The sequence below is a fragment of the Lampetra fluviatilis genome, chromosome 30 (genome assembly GCF_964198595.1).
Source record: "Lampetra fluviatilis chromosome 30, kcLamFluv1.1, whole genome shotgun sequence".
Classification (NCBI taxonomy): domain Eukaryota; kingdom Metazoa; phylum Chordata; class Hyperoartia; order Petromyzontiformes; family Petromyzontidae; genus Lampetra; species Lampetra fluviatilis.
The window spans coordinates 841,541-860,487 of NC_136304.1; the positions used below are offsets into that span (position 1 = coordinate 841,541).

At 54.2% G+C, this 18,947-nt stretch overlaps 3 protein-coding genes across 4 annotated transcripts in view; 1 reads left to right on the plus strand and 2 right to left on the minus strand.

The window, feature by feature from the left end:
• The window catches only part of LOC144943107 (snake venom vascular endothelial growth factor toxin HF-like), a 328,067-nt gene that overhangs the window by 197,031 nt on the left and 112,089 nt on the right, over positions 1-18,947 (minus strand). The gene's annotated exons all lie outside the window — the stretch shown is intronic.
• Positions 591-4,214, plus strand: LOC144943288 (anterior gradient protein 2 homolog). The gene is made up of 4 exons (XM_078870658.1): positions 591-970; positions 1,714-1,790; positions 2,644-2,707; positions 3,813-4,214. Exons 1-4 carry the CDS (start codon positions 757-759, stop codon positions 3,944-3,946), a joined length of 489 nt encoding a protein of 162 aa, XP_078726784.1. The 5' UTR covers positions 591-756; the 3' UTR covers positions 3,947-4,214.
• On the minus strand, positions 10,106-18,096 carry LOC144943103 (uncharacterized). Of its 2 annotated transcripts, none has more exons than XM_078870276.1 (5): positions 17,656-18,096; positions 15,221-15,267; positions 14,618-14,759; positions 12,344-13,599; positions 10,106-10,800 (listed from the first exon to the last, which is right to left on the minus strand). In XM_078870276.1, exons 1-5 carry the CDS (start codon positions 17,789-17,791, stop codon positions 10,723-10,725), a joined length of 1,659 nt encoding a protein of 552 aa, XP_078726402.1. In that variant the 5' UTR covers positions 17,792-18,096; the 3' UTR covers positions 10,106-10,722. The 2 variants fall into 2 exon arrangements, with proteins under 2 accessions (XP_078726402.1, XP_078726403.1); XM_078870277.1 differs by having other exon boundaries at positions 14,618-14,711; positions 17,656-18,094.

Below are 18,947 nucleotides of genomic sequence, written 5' to 3' on the forward strand. Positions count from 1 at the left end.
CGAACACTAATGAAGGCCGGCGCAGCACACGAGAGGGTGGTGTGGCAAACACCACGCCCGGCTGCCTTTGTCTCCCCACTGCTGATGTGTACACACCCGCACTCGGTACTAATACATTGCGGAGTCGACCGAGCAGAGGGGCAGTCCAAAATCGGATGCTTACCACCAATGCTAGCAATGACTGGGGAATCGAATTGAGGTGGTCAGATTAGTAGCGTAGTGCGGCACTCACTCTTGAGGGTGAGTTGTTACACACAGTGACACACAGTGACACACAGTGACAACAACTCACTCATGAATGGCTCGCCCCCCCCACTGGCCCAGTAGTTGGAGAGCCCTCTCCAAGCCATTAGGCCTAATGGCTTCAAGGGCCCTCGCCTGGGTGAGTGGGCTTCCTGATGGGCCCCGGGTTCCGGGGAGCCCCCCGCTACTGGGCATTCAGCCATTGGCCCAGATGGAGCAAGAGAAGGGGGGGCCCTGCCCAGTACCCAGTGCCAACTGGGCACTCGCCTATTGGACAACTCCGTCACCCCCCCCCCGCTCCCCCCGATCGGGCCACCAACTCATCCCAACGGAGCCCTAACGAAGGGGCGCTATATATTGAAGCCGGTACATCGTTCAAGCTCCCTCGGATCAACAAAGCACACACGGCGCTGAAACGTGCAACCACGCGTACATCGCAACACGCAGACCACACGCCACACGTGTACACACACGCACACGCACTCGGGCTTTGAAGTTTTTTCCCAGGCAGACATGAAGGTCCAGGTTCTGTGCGCGGTGCTCACGCTCGCCGTGGTGGCGACAGCTCAAGAAGCCAAGAAAGTCCAAGTGACGAAGACGCTGAGCAGCGGCTGGGGCGACTCCATCAACTGGGTGCAGACGTACGAGGAAGGGCTCAAGAAGTCCATGACGGACAGGAAGCCCCTCATGGTCATCTTCTGGCTGGAGGAGTGTCCCTACTCCACAGGTGAACGCGGCGACGAGCTGGGCGACAGCTCAGGAGCCCCAAGCAGTTGAAGGGGGCCCCCGAATTGACGGACGAAATTGAGTTTTTATTGATTGAAATATGTCGGCTCATATTGAGCGCCGAATCAACGTGGCAAGCTGAATGACGTAGAAACCGCCCCTTGATCTCGTGCGTCTGTCTCCTGTCTGCATCTTCTCACGCTGCGGCATGCGTCTCTACGTCTACACTTCTCTCTTATCTCTCACCACGTCTGTACCTCGCCTCGATCTCTTCTCACATCTCACTCGGATCGTATAAAGAGAACGAAGGGGTTCCACCCAAATGTGATTTTTGCTCGGGGCCACCCAATGGGTTGGCACCGCCACTGTGACCGTGCACCAGCAATGGGCAGCTGCCACACCTGGAGATCCGTTTGACTTATTTCACACCGTACGTAGCCAACCATGCTAATCGGAGTTGCGGGGACAGGACAACAAACTGAAAGACATCCCAGGTTGTCCTTGCAAAAGAGACGCGTGGTGTCAATGCGCTCTCTCCCCTGCTCGTGCATTAAGTAAAACAACATCTATGGATGTGTCGTGGGGCGTCTGTGATTGTGGTGGTGAGCTCACGTTGACCGCGCTGCCAGCCTCGGCGTGGGATGCACGGGGAAGCTCGCGCCGAGCGTTGCTAGCGGGTGCCGTGTGACTGTCACCAGCTCTGAGAGACACATTCACTAATGGTAGCCATGTGACTGTCACCAGCTCTGAGAGCCACATTCGCTCAGGACAAAGACCTCCAGCAGCTGGCGCAGAACGACTTTGTCATGCTGAACCTGCAGGTACGCTCACAACTACCACCACCACACTCACCACCACCCTCACCACCACGCTGACCACACTCGCCACCACCACGCTCACCACCACCACGCTCACAATCACGCTGAACACCAGAGTCACCACCACCACGCTGACCACCACACTCACCACCACACTCGCCACCACCACGCTCACAACCACCACCACGCTCACAATCACGCTGACCACCACACTCACCACCACACTCACCACCACGCTCACAACCACGCTGACCACCACCACCACCACCACGCTCACCATCACCCTCACTACTATGTTCATCATCACCACCACGCTCACCATCCTCACGACGCTCACCACCACAGTCACCACCACACTCTCCACCATTCTGCTCACCGTCAAAGTGCTCGGCACCACTCTCACCACCACCACCACGCTCACCATCACGCTCACCACACACCACCACCGCACTCACTACCACCACCGCACTCACCACCACCACCGCACTCACCACCACACTCACTACCACCACCGCACTCACCACCACCACTATGCTTAGCACCACGTGTGGTCCTGGCCCCTAAGGGAGCGAGCCCAGAGCGAACAATATTTGTGCACCCCCCTCCCCCCTCCGTGTGCCGTGTCGCCCTTCACAGGTGCTGGCTGACAGCACTTCCCCCAACAGCCTGCTGAAGGCTATACGGGGGATCTTTGTCGTTGTGCGATGCAGGCACATTAAGACAGCATGATGATAATTCGCTGTCACTTGGGGTACATGTGTATAACATGTGTATAACATGTGTATACCATGTGTATAACATGTGTATAACATGTGTATAACATGTATATCTGTGTGTGTGTGCTCGATCCCAACAGACTGAGACAACAGACAAGAACATGGCTCCAGACGGCTACTACTACCCCAGGATCATGTTCGTCGGTAAGTGCACACGATGCACTCATATCGCATTCCACGTTGCCGCACTAGCATCATTGGGGAATGCCGTCCGTGAGAATTGTCCTTGAGAATGTCCCGGGGCTTGTCATGCGCCGCCCACCATTCAACGCCGCAGGCAATCATCTGACCCATAGGTGGCAGCCATCTCAAGCCAGAGGACGAGAGGACTCTAGCCGCCCGTTTCAAAGACCAATGTGGGTTGGGTTGTGGCCCATTGAACACGCATATAAAGGATTTATAGTGAAGAACTTTGTTTTTACGGGTTAATTTTTTCATCTTCCACGTGTGTGTGCAAATGGGGATTCATGCGTCAGGAGTCATTTTAGTTTTCGTTGTTTACAACTAAACGAATATGGCTATGAGGTGGCTCAGTTGGTTGGGGTTCTTCGAGTGAGTTTGTGGTTCGAGCCCAGCAGCAGCCCTGGTTAATACTACGGACGCATTTGCCGTAAAAAAATACTGCTGCAGTCGATCCATGTGAATGACACTACCACTGCTACTGACACTGCCACTGCTGCTGGCGCTTTTGCCAATGAGACGACACTGACACCGCTTCGAGTGTTATGTACGTACGCTTGACTTCTTTGGCACCGTACGTAGCCAACCGTGCTGATCGGAGGTGCGGGGGAAGGACAAGAAACTAAACACAAAAGGCAGTTCTAAATAAATTAGTTTGTAATCTAGATTATTTAAAAGTGCATAGCTCCAGTGGCTTCCTAATATCGGATGGAAGAGCGTTCCAGACGGCCGCAGAAGCGCATCTGAAGGCGCCGCGTGATGATGCAGTGACCGTCTTCGTTCGATGGCTTTGCCATTACAAATGTGACTGGCACCAACACCGCTGCGAAGCACTGTCGCTAATGCCGCCGGCACTGCTGCTGCTTCTGCTGCTGCTGCTTCTGCTGCTGCTGCTGCTGCTTCTGCTGCTGCTTCTGCTGCTGCTTCTGCTGCTGCTGCTTCTGCTGCTGCTCCTTCTGGTGTTGCTGCTGCTGCTGCTTCTGCTGCTGCTGCTTCTGCTGCTGCTGCTGCTTCTGCTGCTGCTGCTGCTTCTGCTGCTGCTTCTGCTGCTGCTGCTATCGCCACGCAGACCCGGGCCGCAAGGTGCGAGCGGACGTGACGGGGCGCTACTCCAACCACCTGTACGCGTACCAGGCCGGGGACGAGGTCGTGCTGCTCGACTCCATGAAGCGCGTGCTGAAGCTCGCCAAGGACGAGCTGTGAGCCGCAGGCCCGCGAGCGAGAACACCCGAAACCCTCTCTCCTGCGGCGTCACACGCGGCGTGGCGCACACACACACACGCGCACGCACGCGCACACACACGCACACACACGTACACACACACACACATGCACAAACACATGCACACACGCGCACGTCAGAGACCTACACACATACACTTTTATACAGCCTGGCTTGGGCAGCTGGCGTTGAGTGATATTCGCGAGCACGAGACCCCCCACAGGAGAGCGCATGGGGAGACGCGCCACGAGTTCCACCAACCTCGTGGTGCCACGTGACACCTACACCAGGTGTCACGTGGCACCTGCACCAGGTGCCCGGCGGCAGATTGTGAATCAATAGCGAGGGAGTGAATGGGCGAGCGTGCGCAGTGCATCTGCCCACCCACCGCCTCTTGCGGATCACACGCGCGCACACGAAAAAGAACACACTCAACGCGTTCGTCACTAGCACCGTGGCCCTTATAATGGAGGTATATTATAGGTGACGTTTCGGGCGATGGCCCTTCTTCGGTGCCCGTGTTGAGTTTTTGTTGTTGTTCTGCGATTTGTGCTTTTGCACCGCTGCCAATGCGGAGGGCGTCACCAGATGATCAGCTTCATCACGTGGGTCACGATCAGCGTCGGGTTCAGATGTGGTGGAACTAACGACTCGCCGCTGTCTAAGACCCGATGGGTCAGTGCCACGTGGCGATGACCGCGCTGGTAGCCACTGTGTCGTCACACAAAGATTTCGAAAGCCCCAATTTACATATTGGACAAATTGAGTAGACAACACTTGCGTGTGGACAATGCGATGATGGCCGTGCCGTCCTGTACAGCATTGCCCACCCCCCTACACCCCCCCGACCTGCCGACTCATACAGCCGTCCTGTACCTGCTCACCTACCAACTCACCCCCCTACCTCTTCCCCACCTGCCCATCAACATACCCACCGGCCAAGTTTGTATATTATACACTCCTACATATATACGTAATGTACATATGAACAATTATACCAACAGATATCTACATACATGCATCCCATACTAACATACAGTACATACAAGAATTATACATGCACAATTATTTTCTACGTCACCTTTTTGGGCCATGAATTAAATACCTTTCGCCAGTATTAAAATGTGGCATCGACATAAATTATAATAAAATCGCACATAACGCGTGTACGTTTCGGAGCTGGGTGGGCGATGGAGAGAGGCAGGGAAGGAGTTGGTGAGTGGGGAGACAGATTGCGTGGCTCTGGGAGATTTCAAATTCATTCTGACACCTCGCCTCTCCAACCCCGTCTCACCCATCGCGACCACCGCAGCTTTCTTCCTTCTTCCGTCTCGAACTCAGAGAGCACCCCCATTCAGCCCGCTTCTTTGCGCAATGACAGTCGCTTACATCATCGATGGTAACGAGACCTGACGGTGCTTTGGATGCGCACATCAAGCTGACACTGACTTTAACATCTCCCACTTCTCGCTCGTGTTGTCGTTCTGTTGGCGCAGATCTCATTCGCCGCATCTGGGCACGCAATCTGTGTTGTCGTTTGAATAATAAATTGTGCTGAGCTGCCTGATGAATTTGCCTGCTCATGCGTACACGCATAACATGTGTGTGTGTGTGTGTCTGTCTCAGCGTGGTGGGGAGCGGTAGTGTAGTGGTTAGTGCGGTGCGCGACGAACCTGGCGTCCCGGGTTCGATTCCCACTCACGGCTAACACCAGTGACGATTATCTGAACCGGTCCTGGGTCTCCCCTAGGTCGACTCAGCCTCAAATGAGTACCTGGTGCGGTGTAGTAAACATCGCCGCTGGGAAGACGAAGGCGACCGAGCGTGGTTGTTGGCCACCCACCCCCCCCCCCCCCTCGTGTGCTGTGCCGGTCTTCATAGGTGCTCGCACTTGCCCCAACAGTCTGTTGCAGGCTATAGGGGGATCGTTGTCTTTGTCTCAGCGTGGGCATTTAATGCAGCAGTTGGAATCTGGCTGTGAGAAAAGCTCGTGGGATCAGAGGCAGCTGCGTGCCGATGTGTAAAGCGGTGTGTGTGCATCACTTACCCATGAGAGTTTGGATTTTAATCTGAAAGTTATTTTTCACGAAGGTCACGCTTGGAATCCATATTTGCTGCATGAAAGAGAAACAGAATTTACCCAAATAAACCGAAGCACACGTTCATTAGTTTGCATCTGACCACCATGGTATGAATAAAACCGCACTAAATACTGCGAAGAATTTCAAAAAATGTATTTTAGCATGTAAGGCCCACCGAGCTGTATCGCGCTCTTTTTCAGGAGCTAAATGAAGTGGGCTATCACGTGGACATTTATAGCTGCCAAATACTCTAAACGCGTGTTTCTAAATGTGGAGCGGAAACCCCGGATGATCCAGAGACAAATCCACGCGGCCACAGAGAGAGAGACACGCAAACTCCAAATATACAGCAGCAGGCGTCAGGGTCGGGATCGAACCCACGACCTCCTGCACACCAGGTGAGGTAGTTAACATCTCCTAGCCACCGTGGCGCTTCCACACTGGTGAGATGTCTGGGAGTACCCACACTTTACCCCACCACACGTCAGAGGTCGAGAGTGGGGGGAGGGGGGGATTAATAATTCCTGCCCGATTATTTCAGCTGCCGCACCGGGAGGTCAAATCGAACCGACGACCTCGTAGAACCAGTCCAGTTGCTGACCACTGCACAGTGTCAGCAGCCCGGTGACTCAGTGCTATCAATGGCACGTCTCAAACCCGGAATGCAATGACATTGACGAACAAAAACCGTGGCTAATGTTTATTCCTCAAATGGCACAAGGGAAGTAAAACGAGGAAAGATTAAAATCAAGATATATGCATCGAATATTTATATATATGCGTGTGTGCGTGTGTCGGGTTCACATCTGACTTTGCATCTTGAACTCAGCCTGGTCTGTGCGTTGTCTGTAGCGTCAGCGCAGCACGGGGCTGACCACGTGGGCCCTGCTGGGCTGGAGCGCCCTTCGGTACCACCCGAGGTGACGACCCGATGGGAGCCAATTAAAGTGACACGATGCTACGAGAGACTCAGTTGAGAAGCTTATTGCGTCCATCCTGACAGTGTCAATAATTGCAGTCTCTGGCCAAATCAGGGCGCATTGTGAGGCTAAGTGGGGCTTGTGCACCGGGCATTGTTGGATGGGTGACCGCTGTGCATAGCAGGTGTTATAGGCTGCGCGGCTCCGTGGCAGTCAGTCGAGGGGAGAGTGACGCTAAACCTGTGTGGGTCTGCACTGCTGCGTGTCCACGTCGAATGCCCTCCTCTGGCACCACCCCGCACCGAGCAGCGTGGTGAAGTACGGCTCGATAACCCCCCACCTCGCGGACGGTGTCGTGAGAGCCCCACCCAGCAGTGGGTCGACACGAGCGCTGTGCACTCACAAAGCAAAGGGCACCGCTCAAGCATTGACGACTCGAGTGGTAGCGGACCGGCGGGATATCTGGCGCTGTGTGTGTCCACGTGCGAGTCACGGACTCCACGTGCGAGTCATGGACTCCACGTGCGAGTCACGGACTCCACGTGCGAACATTCCACTTGAAGCGATATCATCGAAAGGGAACCCCGCGTCACCAGCTGATGACGCTGCGTGTGTGATTGTCTTACAGCTAACAGAGAAGGAGCGTAAACACGACGGCGATGCCTGCTTCTAGGCAGAGGAATACAACGAGGTGAACAGAAGTGACAACGTGGCTGTCACACGGAAGTAAAACGCACCCTAAGAGAGTCGTAGCGAGGGTTCAGTCGGGCACCCTCCAGCTACCACGGATTGCGAGGATGGAGCGCCGCGCGTCATCGCTGCACATGAGCTGCACCACGTGGCGACGTGCGCGCTCCACGTCGACGGCGAAGCGACACCCGCACGCGACTTTCCAAGAGGGTGCTGGTTGTACAGCTGAGCAGCATTCCCAGTAAGGTGCAGATGGAAATGCTGCATTGACGCCAGGGTGCATGCGTATGGCTGAACATACAATCATACAACGCAGTGCAAATTAAATTGTATGATTGTTTGGGGGAGGGGGGTTATTTCTCGTCTAATTGCAACGGTGTCTCTCGACGCATTGCGTCTCCCAGCGGATGAGAACACAGAGAACGCGCAGTTGATTTAAATTAAACAGAGGCACCGCTGTGTTCGACTAATTTACCAAAAGGCATGGGGGCTGTGAGCGATCGGAAGGTTTCCTTGGCAAACGCGTTTTTTGTGTGGAAGTTTTCATTGCAAAAGGGACACAAACTGTGGGCCACGTGGTCTCTGCTGAATGTCAACGTCGAGGTCGAGGCTCGCTCTCGCCAGGCCAGAACGTAGACTGGGACAGAACAATGTCCCTGCTGCAAACAGCAGCCAGGCAAGTGGTTAGGAGGTCAAACGCAGAGAATAAAAAGAGTGGCTGACGGAGATAATTCCCAGAGGTGATCAAGGCGAGAAAGAGCGATACGCATTCAGCAGAGAGGGGCCACACTTCATAGCCTAGCTAGAGCTCACGCCACCATAGCAGGGACCTTTATCTAGCAGTGGATCGAGAATGGCGGGCCACAATGATCACAACAATGACGTTCCTAGTGTGGCGCAGCAGCGTCAGCATGGAATGGTTCTTCAGCAGTACACAAAGTCGGCTCATGGGAGCTGGGTTGCCACCTCTCTGGATTTACCCAGGAACATTCATTATCTTGTCGAGAAATCCTTCCCGGGTGTGTAACAGTGCCCCACTCAAGACAACGCAGTAAGGTACCCGGAGTTCTCCCCTCGTCCAGTATTGTCAACTATTCATCACTCTTCTCGCGATGGGCCTCCGGTTATTTTGTTGTTGAACCGTAGAGGTGGCAACCCCAGCTTTGCGGTCATGGCGGTAGTTCCACCGCAGCGAGAGTGGAAGATTGTTCCGAGCGCATGCCACTGTTGTAGAGCAACTGCAGGCGGCGGTCACCGCTCTCAGACAAAACCACTCTCGCGTTCTTCCGCATCAATGTTTAATGCCACAGCAAAGCGCTCAGGTAATATATAGGTAGCGTACATTCAGGTTTTTTTTTCTTTAAAATATAACTATCGATTCTATAAATAATTGCTTATGTGTTTTTTCTTCTTTTATTTATCTCTTTCCGGCAATAGTGATAGTATATATATGCATTGATTAAGGAATGCGCAAGCTGCGTTTCAGCAGCGTCAAGAAGCGTGTGGCCCAGAGGACGCCCGTGACCTCGCGTGGCCTCGCGTGGCCCCACGTGACCTCATGTGGCCTCACGTGACCTCAAGTGGCCTCACGTGGCCTCACGTGACCTCACGTGGCCTCACGTGACCTCGCGTGACCTCACGTGGCCCCACGTGACCTCGCGTGACCTCGCGTGACCTCACGTGGCCTCACGTGGCCTCACGTGATCTCACGTGGCCTCACGTGACCTCACGTGACCTCACGTGGCCCCACGTGGCCTCACGTGGCTAAGAGTTGCCGCGGCACCGCCACGCTGCGATGGACGCTACGTACCACACAAGATCCACCGTAGTTGCACCCCGCACACTTTGTTTTTGCTAAATATCGTTATATCGCGATTATCAGCGCTCCCGATTTTTGTGTGTGGTTACATTTGTCGATTTCCTGAACAATTGTGAAATATAATAAAATTACCCTCAATTATCAAACTTTTTAAATAGAAATATAACTATCCATTACATTTTCCATTAAATAATAGCTTTGCAACATATTTTTTTTTAGGAATTGGCAGATTGGCGATCGTATAACATCGCTGTCGATTTGTTTTCCTTAGTTCCTCGAATTGTTTAAGTAATTTTGTGTAACCGCCTGCTAGATTATAGGACTAATTCGGGCAGGCTAATATTGAGTTAACTACCGTTAACGAACCCTACAGTGATCTTGAGTTGTACCTTAACTACAACACACTACAAAAGCAGAGCAGCGATAGTAATGGTGAAACACAACCACAAGCTTATGGGAAGCTGATATCGCAATGATGATGATCGCCGCATCGCCAATTTGACGTCGCATCGGACCTCGCGGCAACGCCCGCGTCTGGTGTTGGGTGCCGAGCCCCTCCCCCCTCCCCCCTCCCCCCGGGCCCCTCCCCCCGGGCCCCCGGCGCGCGCCTCTCTCGGGCGCCGCTCAGAGTCAGCGGCCGCACCCGGGGGGGGGGGGGGGGGGTCACTTCAGCCGCAGCGTTACGGGGCGGAGGTCCAGAACATAGATTTGCCCCCCCCCCCCCCATTACCCCAGCTCCCATCACTTCCCCATTGACAGCCGGTCGTGAAAACGGCTGTCAAGGGGGCAGAAGAGAAACTGGCACTATTTGTTAAAGTGTTCTACCAGGTAAGGCCCACTGAGATATGCGGCTCTTTTTCAGAAGTGACCCGGCTAACACAAATGACAGCTCAACGAAGTGGCTTGCCATGACGTGGGAATTTATAGCAGCCAAATACTCTGAACGCGCCATGTTCATTCTAAATGTGGAGGGGGGGAACCGGAGGGAAATCCACGCGACCACGGGAAGAGAGACAAGCAAACTCCAAATACACGGGCGTCAGGGTTGGGATAGAACCCACGACCTCCTGTATACCAGGCGAGGGAGTTAACATCTCATCGCGACCGTGGCGGAGGGCGGATGGGCGGGCGGCGGTGCTCAGAAGGGCCCTGGACAATATTGGGCGAGAGATGAATCCCTGCGGCGACCGGTGCTTGTGCAGAGACCAACACCGCCCTGCCGAGCGAGCTCCGTGCCGGCGGCGCCGTCATCCGCGCCGCTTCAGCTGCAGGAGCTTGTGCGCGATCGTTTCCAGCTCCATCTGCATGCCCTCCAGCTCGTCCCTCTGCGCACAGGGAGGCGACGCATTTTAACTTACACGGCCACAACAACGACCGCAACGCCATGGCGACGCCTCCGCATTGAACTTCACCCGTGTTGAGGGCTTTGTCTGCCAGACACAGCTCTGTGTCGTCTCATCCACCACGACACTGTGATTCACCACCACCACCACACAGTGATTCACCACCACCACCACACTGTGATCCACCACCACCACCACACTGTGATTCACCACCACACAGTGATCCACCACCACCACCACACTGTGATTCACCACCACACTGTGATCCACCACCACCACCACCACCACACTGTGATTCACCACCACCACCACACTGTGATCCACCACCACCACCACACAGTGATTCACCACCACCACACAGTGATTCACCACCACCACACTCACTGTGATTCACCACCACCACACAGTGATTCACCACCACCACACTGTGATTCACCACCACCACACAGTGATTCACCACCACCACCACACTGTGATTCACCACCACCACCACACTGCAGGGCACGACACTTCTCGTTTCGCTTCTAATCTCGCACTGCTCGGCTTTGGAATTCCCTCCCGAGTTCTTGCAACAATAACCTTGCTCAATTCAACATACACTGTAGTCATCATTAACTACTGCGCCTCCAGTGGTGCTGTTTGTTGCGGGAAGTCTAGTCCCTGGGGCCTTTTCGCCTGTGCTCAGAAACTGAGACAAAGAAACAAACTCAATGGACAAAACAAAGATGCCTCGCAGCCTTGCACAAGCTGGTGGTGCTATTCGCGTGCACCTCTGAACGGCGGCACGACGCAAGGGGGGGAGGGGGGGATGCTGTGACCAGATCTACGCGCAGTCCCCCATGTGAAGTTTATGATGATGATGATAAAAGCCATTTCAATGAGCTGTCACGTGTGGCCAGGTCAGCTATGAAAAATAGCTTCGAGCTCAGTGGGCTTAACCTGATAAATAAAAGAGGTTGTGAGTATAGTATAGTTTTAATGTGTTCATCATTTCTGGATTAATCCTAAAAAATACGCCTAGATACGACATTTCGGATGGTAAATAAGTTTTGTTTCGTATTAATCTGAGAGTATTGCATCACCACAAATCACAAATGGGCATTTTCCCCACCAAATTGTGGCATCGGGTGACGTCACTTTTGTTTCCACGAAAATCCCCTCAAAATATGAAATTGTCCTTTAAAATACGAAATCGGAGGCTTTTTTCACACGAAACTCCTCTATGTAGGAAGAGTCGTGGGCAAGCGTCACATTTGAGATGTGGCTACAACACCGACCCTTGCTAATGCCCGCTGAGGACATTGAATTCCCAATTTGCACCAGTACACTCTATTACATCTCCAAAGAGATGTACGAATTCCTATACTAATCCAATAAAGTTAAGCCCAAATATGCTATTTTGGCAAGAGAACATGAAATGTAAATCACGTGCCAAGCTTAATTTAATTTCCCCACCTCGATACGAACTCAGATGGCGCAAATTTGCACAGTGCGGCACGTGCAAGCGTCAATTAAGTTAACTGACCTCTGCAATTCCTTCCCGGCTGACATCGTCCTCATGCCGAGAGCTTCTTCCATTCATCTTCTCTCCATCATCTCCATCGTCATCTGCATCGGAGCCTTGCTTCGCCTCGCCCTCCTCCTCCTCCTCATCATCATCGTCGCCGTCGTTGTCTGCATGGTCGTCATGGCGATGCTGTTCCTCGGGGGAGCGACGGGAAGGCTCCGAGGAGGCGTGCGGCTGAGTCGAGGAGACGCGGAGCCCCGAGTGGAATCTGGCCACGGCCCTCGCGATCATCTTCCCGGCTCGCTGCCTCCGCTCCGCCGAGTCGAACTGCGTGGTCCTCTCGTCGCTCGGACTCTCGGCCATTCGCTTGTCCAGCGCCTGGCCTCCGGCATCGTCGTCGTCGTCGTCATCGCCGCCTTCAGCTTCGCTGTCGAGGTCGAGCTTGCGACGGATGTCGTCCGCCGCGTCGTCATCGTCCTCGTCGTGCGGCTTCATCTTCATCAGCTGGCGCTCCACGTCCTCCGTGGCCTGCCGCACGGCGTCGCTCGCCTCCCGGTGCCGGGGCCGGGACTGCCCCGCGGACGTCGCCGCCCTCGGTGGCTCGACGCCTTCAGACGCGTTGGCTTCTCTATCTTCATCATCATCATCGTTATCATCATCATCATCGTTCTCATCGTCGTCGTCGTCATCGTCTGCTTTGCCGTGGTTGTGTTCTTCGTCGCCGTGGCTCGAGTCCACGTGCCCTGTGCTGTGTTTGCTGGACTTGCCGTCCATTGCGCTCTCCCCCACGCCCCTGCCAGCCTCGTGCGAGGCCGAGCCCTTGCCGCTCGGTGCCGAGTGGACGGTGTCGCGCTTGGGTGCCGACTCCTGCTTTGTGTCGTCATCTTCATCGTCATCGGCATCAGGAGCATCGTCAACATCATCGTCGTCATCATCGTCGTCGTCATCATCGTCGTCATGTTTACCCTCGCCATGGGCTGCAGCTTCATCGCCTTGCTTCCCGTTCATTGACGAATCGTCTTCCTCGACGCTCACCTTGTCTGTCTTCGTGCTGCTATCTTCGTCGTCGCCAACCTTGCTGCGATGGTGTCCTTCTGAGACCAACTTCAGGCGCTGCTCCATCGCCGCTTTCTCCTCGTGTCCGTGCTCGCTGCGTTTGGTTTGGTCATCTTCTTGCGGCTTGGAATCTTCCTCTGAAGACGCCTTCCTCTTCTCCACCTCTTCACCATCCTGGCGAGTGCCCTCGTGATGCAGCAAGCCAGCGATCCTCTTATCTGCAACCAAGTCATCACCAGGTTACACGTCATCACTGAGCAGATCCAGGTGAGGTCAATGCCAAGAGCACGATGCCATCCTTGGGGCACAGCATGTCAAGTCAACTGCTTGGCCCAACCAATGCCCCGAGCTCTATTTAATATTGTTAGGTTCCCAAAATTCTCACATTCAATGTCCAATGTCCAGTATCTCGCATCTCAATCCTTGCATCTCTTCCCGTCTGTTACATTGTCACGATGAAATGGCCCCTGGCCTCTGCCTAATTCACGGTGTCCACATCCCATGTCATCGGCCCTGACGTTTCGTGACCTGTCAAGTTTCACAATTCCCATACCTTGCTTGCTATCCAATGATCTGTGCAATGATAACAATGCCCTGGATTTGCCTACGAAAGCCTTGCTGAATCTTAAAACCCTTCTGTTCAAGGGGGTCCTGCATTGGCACATTTTGCCCAGTTCTATCAACCAGTATTTGGCACATGGGAGGAACCCAGAGCAAATCGGCTAATCAATTGCCGTACTCCCATCTCTTGGCCATTTCACAACCCAACCCTACAGCACTTGGCGTTTCCAGGCAGTCCACCATCATAGCACTTAGCAGGCACAAATTGCTTAGCTTCCAAGATATGATGAGAGATTGAGTGCATGTGTATGGTGATTCTATACACAATACTGCAGCAACATCCATTGTGCTACGTATTCCGATGCTCCCAAGTATATTGTCCATACCCTTAGGTTTTCCCTTGCATACACGAAAGCTTCAAATCTATATTGTCCATGCTTTTAACCCACATTGAGCAGCGTGGTGAATTCTGGTCAAATCACCTAAACACAATATTCAGGGTATGGGAAGACCCTTACCAGGCAGCGGGGTCACAAAGGCCCTTACATGTAAACGTCTCACTCATCATTGCCCACGTGCCGTGATTAGTGATCCTTTCCCAGTGCCACGTGCCCCATTGTCAACTTCCCATAGCCCCCATCAGGTGTCCCGTGCCCCACGCCCCGTGGTCCATGCCTTCTCTCAGCAGCCGAAGACAGCGGTCGCTGGGAGCTCGAGGCGTGGCTTCTGAGAGAGCACCTGACAGAGCCTCAACCATGCAGGTCATCACCTGGGCACGAAGAGAAAGACGAAGGTTCCCCCTATACAGCGCCGTAGACTGTTGAGGACATGCGCATGCAGAGCGAACAACGATGATGAGGGAGTCGAGGTGAATGTGGCGTCGTGACTTATATGCTCTGGGTGGCTCAGGCGGCAAACAAGAAGCGAGTGAACTGCGCTTGCACCACGAAGAGCCTCGGTTGGAATCCAGGTTTCAGCCACCTCTGATTAGAATGAGCACTTAAGGGTGCTGAGTTTATAGTTTCAGTCCAGTCACCAAATAACCCAGAATTATGTTAAATGTGACTGATTTCAATTAAAATGTTTAATGATAAAGCATCTAAATATAGCATTCTCTTTTTAAACTCTGACACTTTTTTTTTTATAAAAATAGCACAACGTCAATGTTATTTGGAAAATATCAGTGGGGTTTACACTGTTTAGCGAAGGCAAAAAGAGACCGAGTGTTACACTGTAGTTTATTATTCCAGTGTCTCAGTAAATCGTGGGGGGCCCTACCTTGTCGCTGATGGTGTCGATGTTGCTTGGTGCAGGGAAGGCGAACGCTGGTGGGGAACAATGCGCAGCCTTGCGTCATGAATGAGCAGCGACACCGCAGGCAACACTGAGGCATTGCTACCACGACATTGAAAAGGTCACTCTTTCATCCTCACAATAATACTGATTAATAGCCCCTTCTCAATCCACGCCGTGCTGGTCACGTGGGCGGTATTTGACCGCTACTTCACCAACACGCTGGTCAACGCAGATTGTATGTTGAACCTCTTTCGCACCGTACACAGCCAACCGTGATAATCGGAGATGGGAGGGGGGGTAAAGGGAAGGTGGGAGAGGGGGTTGGAGAGGTGGGGAGGGGAGAGGCGGGAGGGCTGGAGGGGCGGCCTGCGGGGTGCAGAATGGCTCAGGAATGGTTCAGATCTCACTGCGCCGATCCGATCGTGTGCGAGCTTGACCAGGAATGGAACTCATGCGGCCGAGTTCATAGGGCAGACTGCCCCACCCCCGTGCCCCCCTCCCCTGTGCCCCCCACCCTCGTGTCCCCCACCCCCGTGCCCCACCCCCGTGTCCCCCACCCCCGTGTCCCCCACCCCCGTGCCCCCCCCCGTGTCCCCCACCCCCGTAACGCCGCGGGAGACAATCGCTGCTCTGCACGCGCACGGCGAGTTCGGGAATCGAGAGGTTCACATAACGCCGAGCTTTCTACATCTGTTCAAGTCTAATGTTTCACAACTCGTGATCAAACGTAAACAAACTGAATGGAAGCCGGAGGACGTGGAGCCGGAATGACAAACGCGATGGAGCTCTCGCCGAGGCGAGGGCGGGCGAGGTGCGCACGCCGCAAGGTCGCCGCGTTGGCACGAGCCGCGAGTTATCAAACGAGGATCGGGCTCCAGGCGCTAGCGGCAGTCGCTCTGCAACGAGGACGAAGCACACAAGGGCTTAAGCACTTACTCTTGTCAACATCGCATATAGAATGCCTGTGTGTGTGTGTGCGCGCGTGTGTGTGCGCGCGTTTGTGCGTGTGTGTGTGCGTGTGTGTATGTGTGTGTGTGTGTGCGCGTGTGTGTGTGCGTGTGTGTATGCGTGTGTGCGCGTGTATGTGCGTGTGTGCGTGCGTGTGTGTGTGTGCATGTGTGTGCGTGTGTGCGTGTGTGTGCGCGTGTGTGCGCGTGTATGTGCGCGTGTGCGCGTGTGTGCGCGTGTGTGCGCGCGTGTGTGTGCATGTGTGTGCGTGTGTGCGTGCGTGTGCGCGTGTGTGCGCGTGTATGTGCGCGTGTGTGTGTGTGCATGTGTGTGAGTGTGTGCGTGTGTGTGCGCGTGTGTGTGTGTGTGTGGTCTGGTGGTGGCGCTGAGCGTCACTTGCACCAGCAGTCTGCTAAGGCTATACGGGGGATCTTTGTTTGGTGGCATAGCGGTTAGCGCACTGCGCTACAAACCCGGCGACCCACGTTTGATTCCCGATCTCGGCCAACACTGGTAGAGCGTGCCAGCAGAACCTGTACTGGGTCTCTACGCGGTCGACTCAGTCTTACGCGAGTACCCTGGTGTGAGCCGTAGACATCGGTACTGGACCCACACCAACCCCCCTTGTGCGCCGTGCCGGCTTTCATAGGTGCTCGCAAACACAACTTTCCCCAGACAGTCTACACAGGCGACACGGGCGATCGTCGTCGACTGTTCGCGTGCAGTCTCATTGGCGATCACGGAGGGGCACGCGCTGTCCGTGGTGCTGAAACCTGCGAGCGTTTAACATTGGAGGCACGCGCTTGGGTGCAGATTAAATTACAGCGGCACCGTGAGATACACCTCTCTTGAACCTCTTTGCTTATGCTAAATATAACGCCAGGTATCAGATAGACAAGAGATAAAGCATTAGCATTTACGCAATGTAACATAATAGCACACACACACACACACATTTGCACGTACGTACGTATGACAAGTCCATACATAGACAAATTCACCCAAGTTTAAGTTGCACAGATTGCCAGACCGAGTGCTGTTAGCGAGCACCAATTAAGCTCAGAACGGCACAAGAGTTGGGTGGCGATCTAGCGAGGTGTGTGTCACACGAAGGCTCGTGCTACCACCAGGGCTTCTTCATGTCAACCTGGTTCTATCGGGGCCTGGTAACAAGGAGCATTTACTCAGCGACCGGCACACCACATCGAGTGTACCTATATGGCTGTGGCTATTGGTCAACGCGCTCCCTCCGAGTCTACCAGCGACCCGTGGGGGTGGTTACACATTCAACGAGAAATCAAGCTTTGGATACGGACGGCTACATAACACATGCGGATTCTTGAAATCATTTAATACTCGCGCATTGCATGCATGCATGTGCTGGTTGACCAAAAAATGAATCTGCCTTGCCGACGATGCTCCAATTTCACCCCGGCCCACCGTCGTGAATGAGAGCGCTCGAATCTTACCCGGCGAGGCACAGGCGAACAGAGCCAGCCAGAGCCACAAACGCAGTCGGTCGTGACACGGCCGTCTGCTCCCGAAGCGAGCCATGCCTCCTCCTCCTCCTCCGACTCCTCCGTCCCCAGGCACGCCGGGGTGCATCACGCACGGGCGTCAGAGTAGCAACAACGACACGACGAGCCGACCCACGGCTGCCGCTGTGCAGTGAGTGAGTGTGAGTGCGTGTGTGTGAGAGTGTGTGTGTGTGCGTGTGTGTGTGCGCGTAGCTACGACTTGCGCTTGGGTGGAGGTTACATGGAGACGGGGTGAAGGCGGCGGGATGACGGCGATGCGGTGATGGCGTGCCTGCTGATGGTGGTGGCGATGAGTGGAGCGCAGCGAACCTCCGCGATCCGGCTTCGCGCTTATATGAGCGAGCACGCGGTCACGTGGCCGCACAGGAGGCGCGTGGCGGGCTGCGAGGGGGTGCTGGGTATGGGGGAAACGTGGAGGGTGGTGGTTGTGGTGAGGGCTGGGAGGAGGAGAGGGGGGGGGGGCGCCAATGACAGGACAGCAGCGGGGAATCTACGAGCTGCAACGCGGCCCCCGACTTCGTTTCATACGACCCGAGGTCACACGAGGCCTACCACTCACATACGGCTCGTAAATGAGATAAATCTAAAACTAAACTATTTTTTATTCTACCAGATAAGGCCCACTGAGCTATACAGATCTTTTTCAGAAGTGACCTGGCCACAATGATCGCTCAACGAAGTGGCTTATCATCTGGAAATGCTTTACGACCAAATACCTTTAACGCGTGTTTCTAAATGTGGACGTAAAAACCGGAGGACCCGGAGAAAAATCCACGCAACCAAAGGCAGAGTATGCAAACTTCAAATATACAGCAGCAGGCGTCAGGGTCAGGATCGAACCCACAACCTCCTGTATACCAGGTGAGGTAGTTAACATCTCCTAGCCACCGTGGCTACAATCAGTCACTGCAAGCAACCTATCCGCACTACTCGGATACTAGCGGGACAAATTCTTCGAGCTGGCTACACTTTCAAAGTTTGGCACGCTCAAGTTACTAATGTCGCTGCGAAGGCCCCTTGCAATGACAGGAGGTGGCTCAGCGCGTGCATCAATGTGTGGCCCGCACGAGGGTGTTTTCGAATCGGCCCTCCATAATAGAAGGGTGCCCACCCCGGTGATAAGGTCATGGTTGTGGGAACACGAGGAAGAGCAAGGTGGGGGAAAGCTGCACCCTCCAACTTTTAAACAGGAGGTAAGCATGTTCATCCAACTCGATATATCT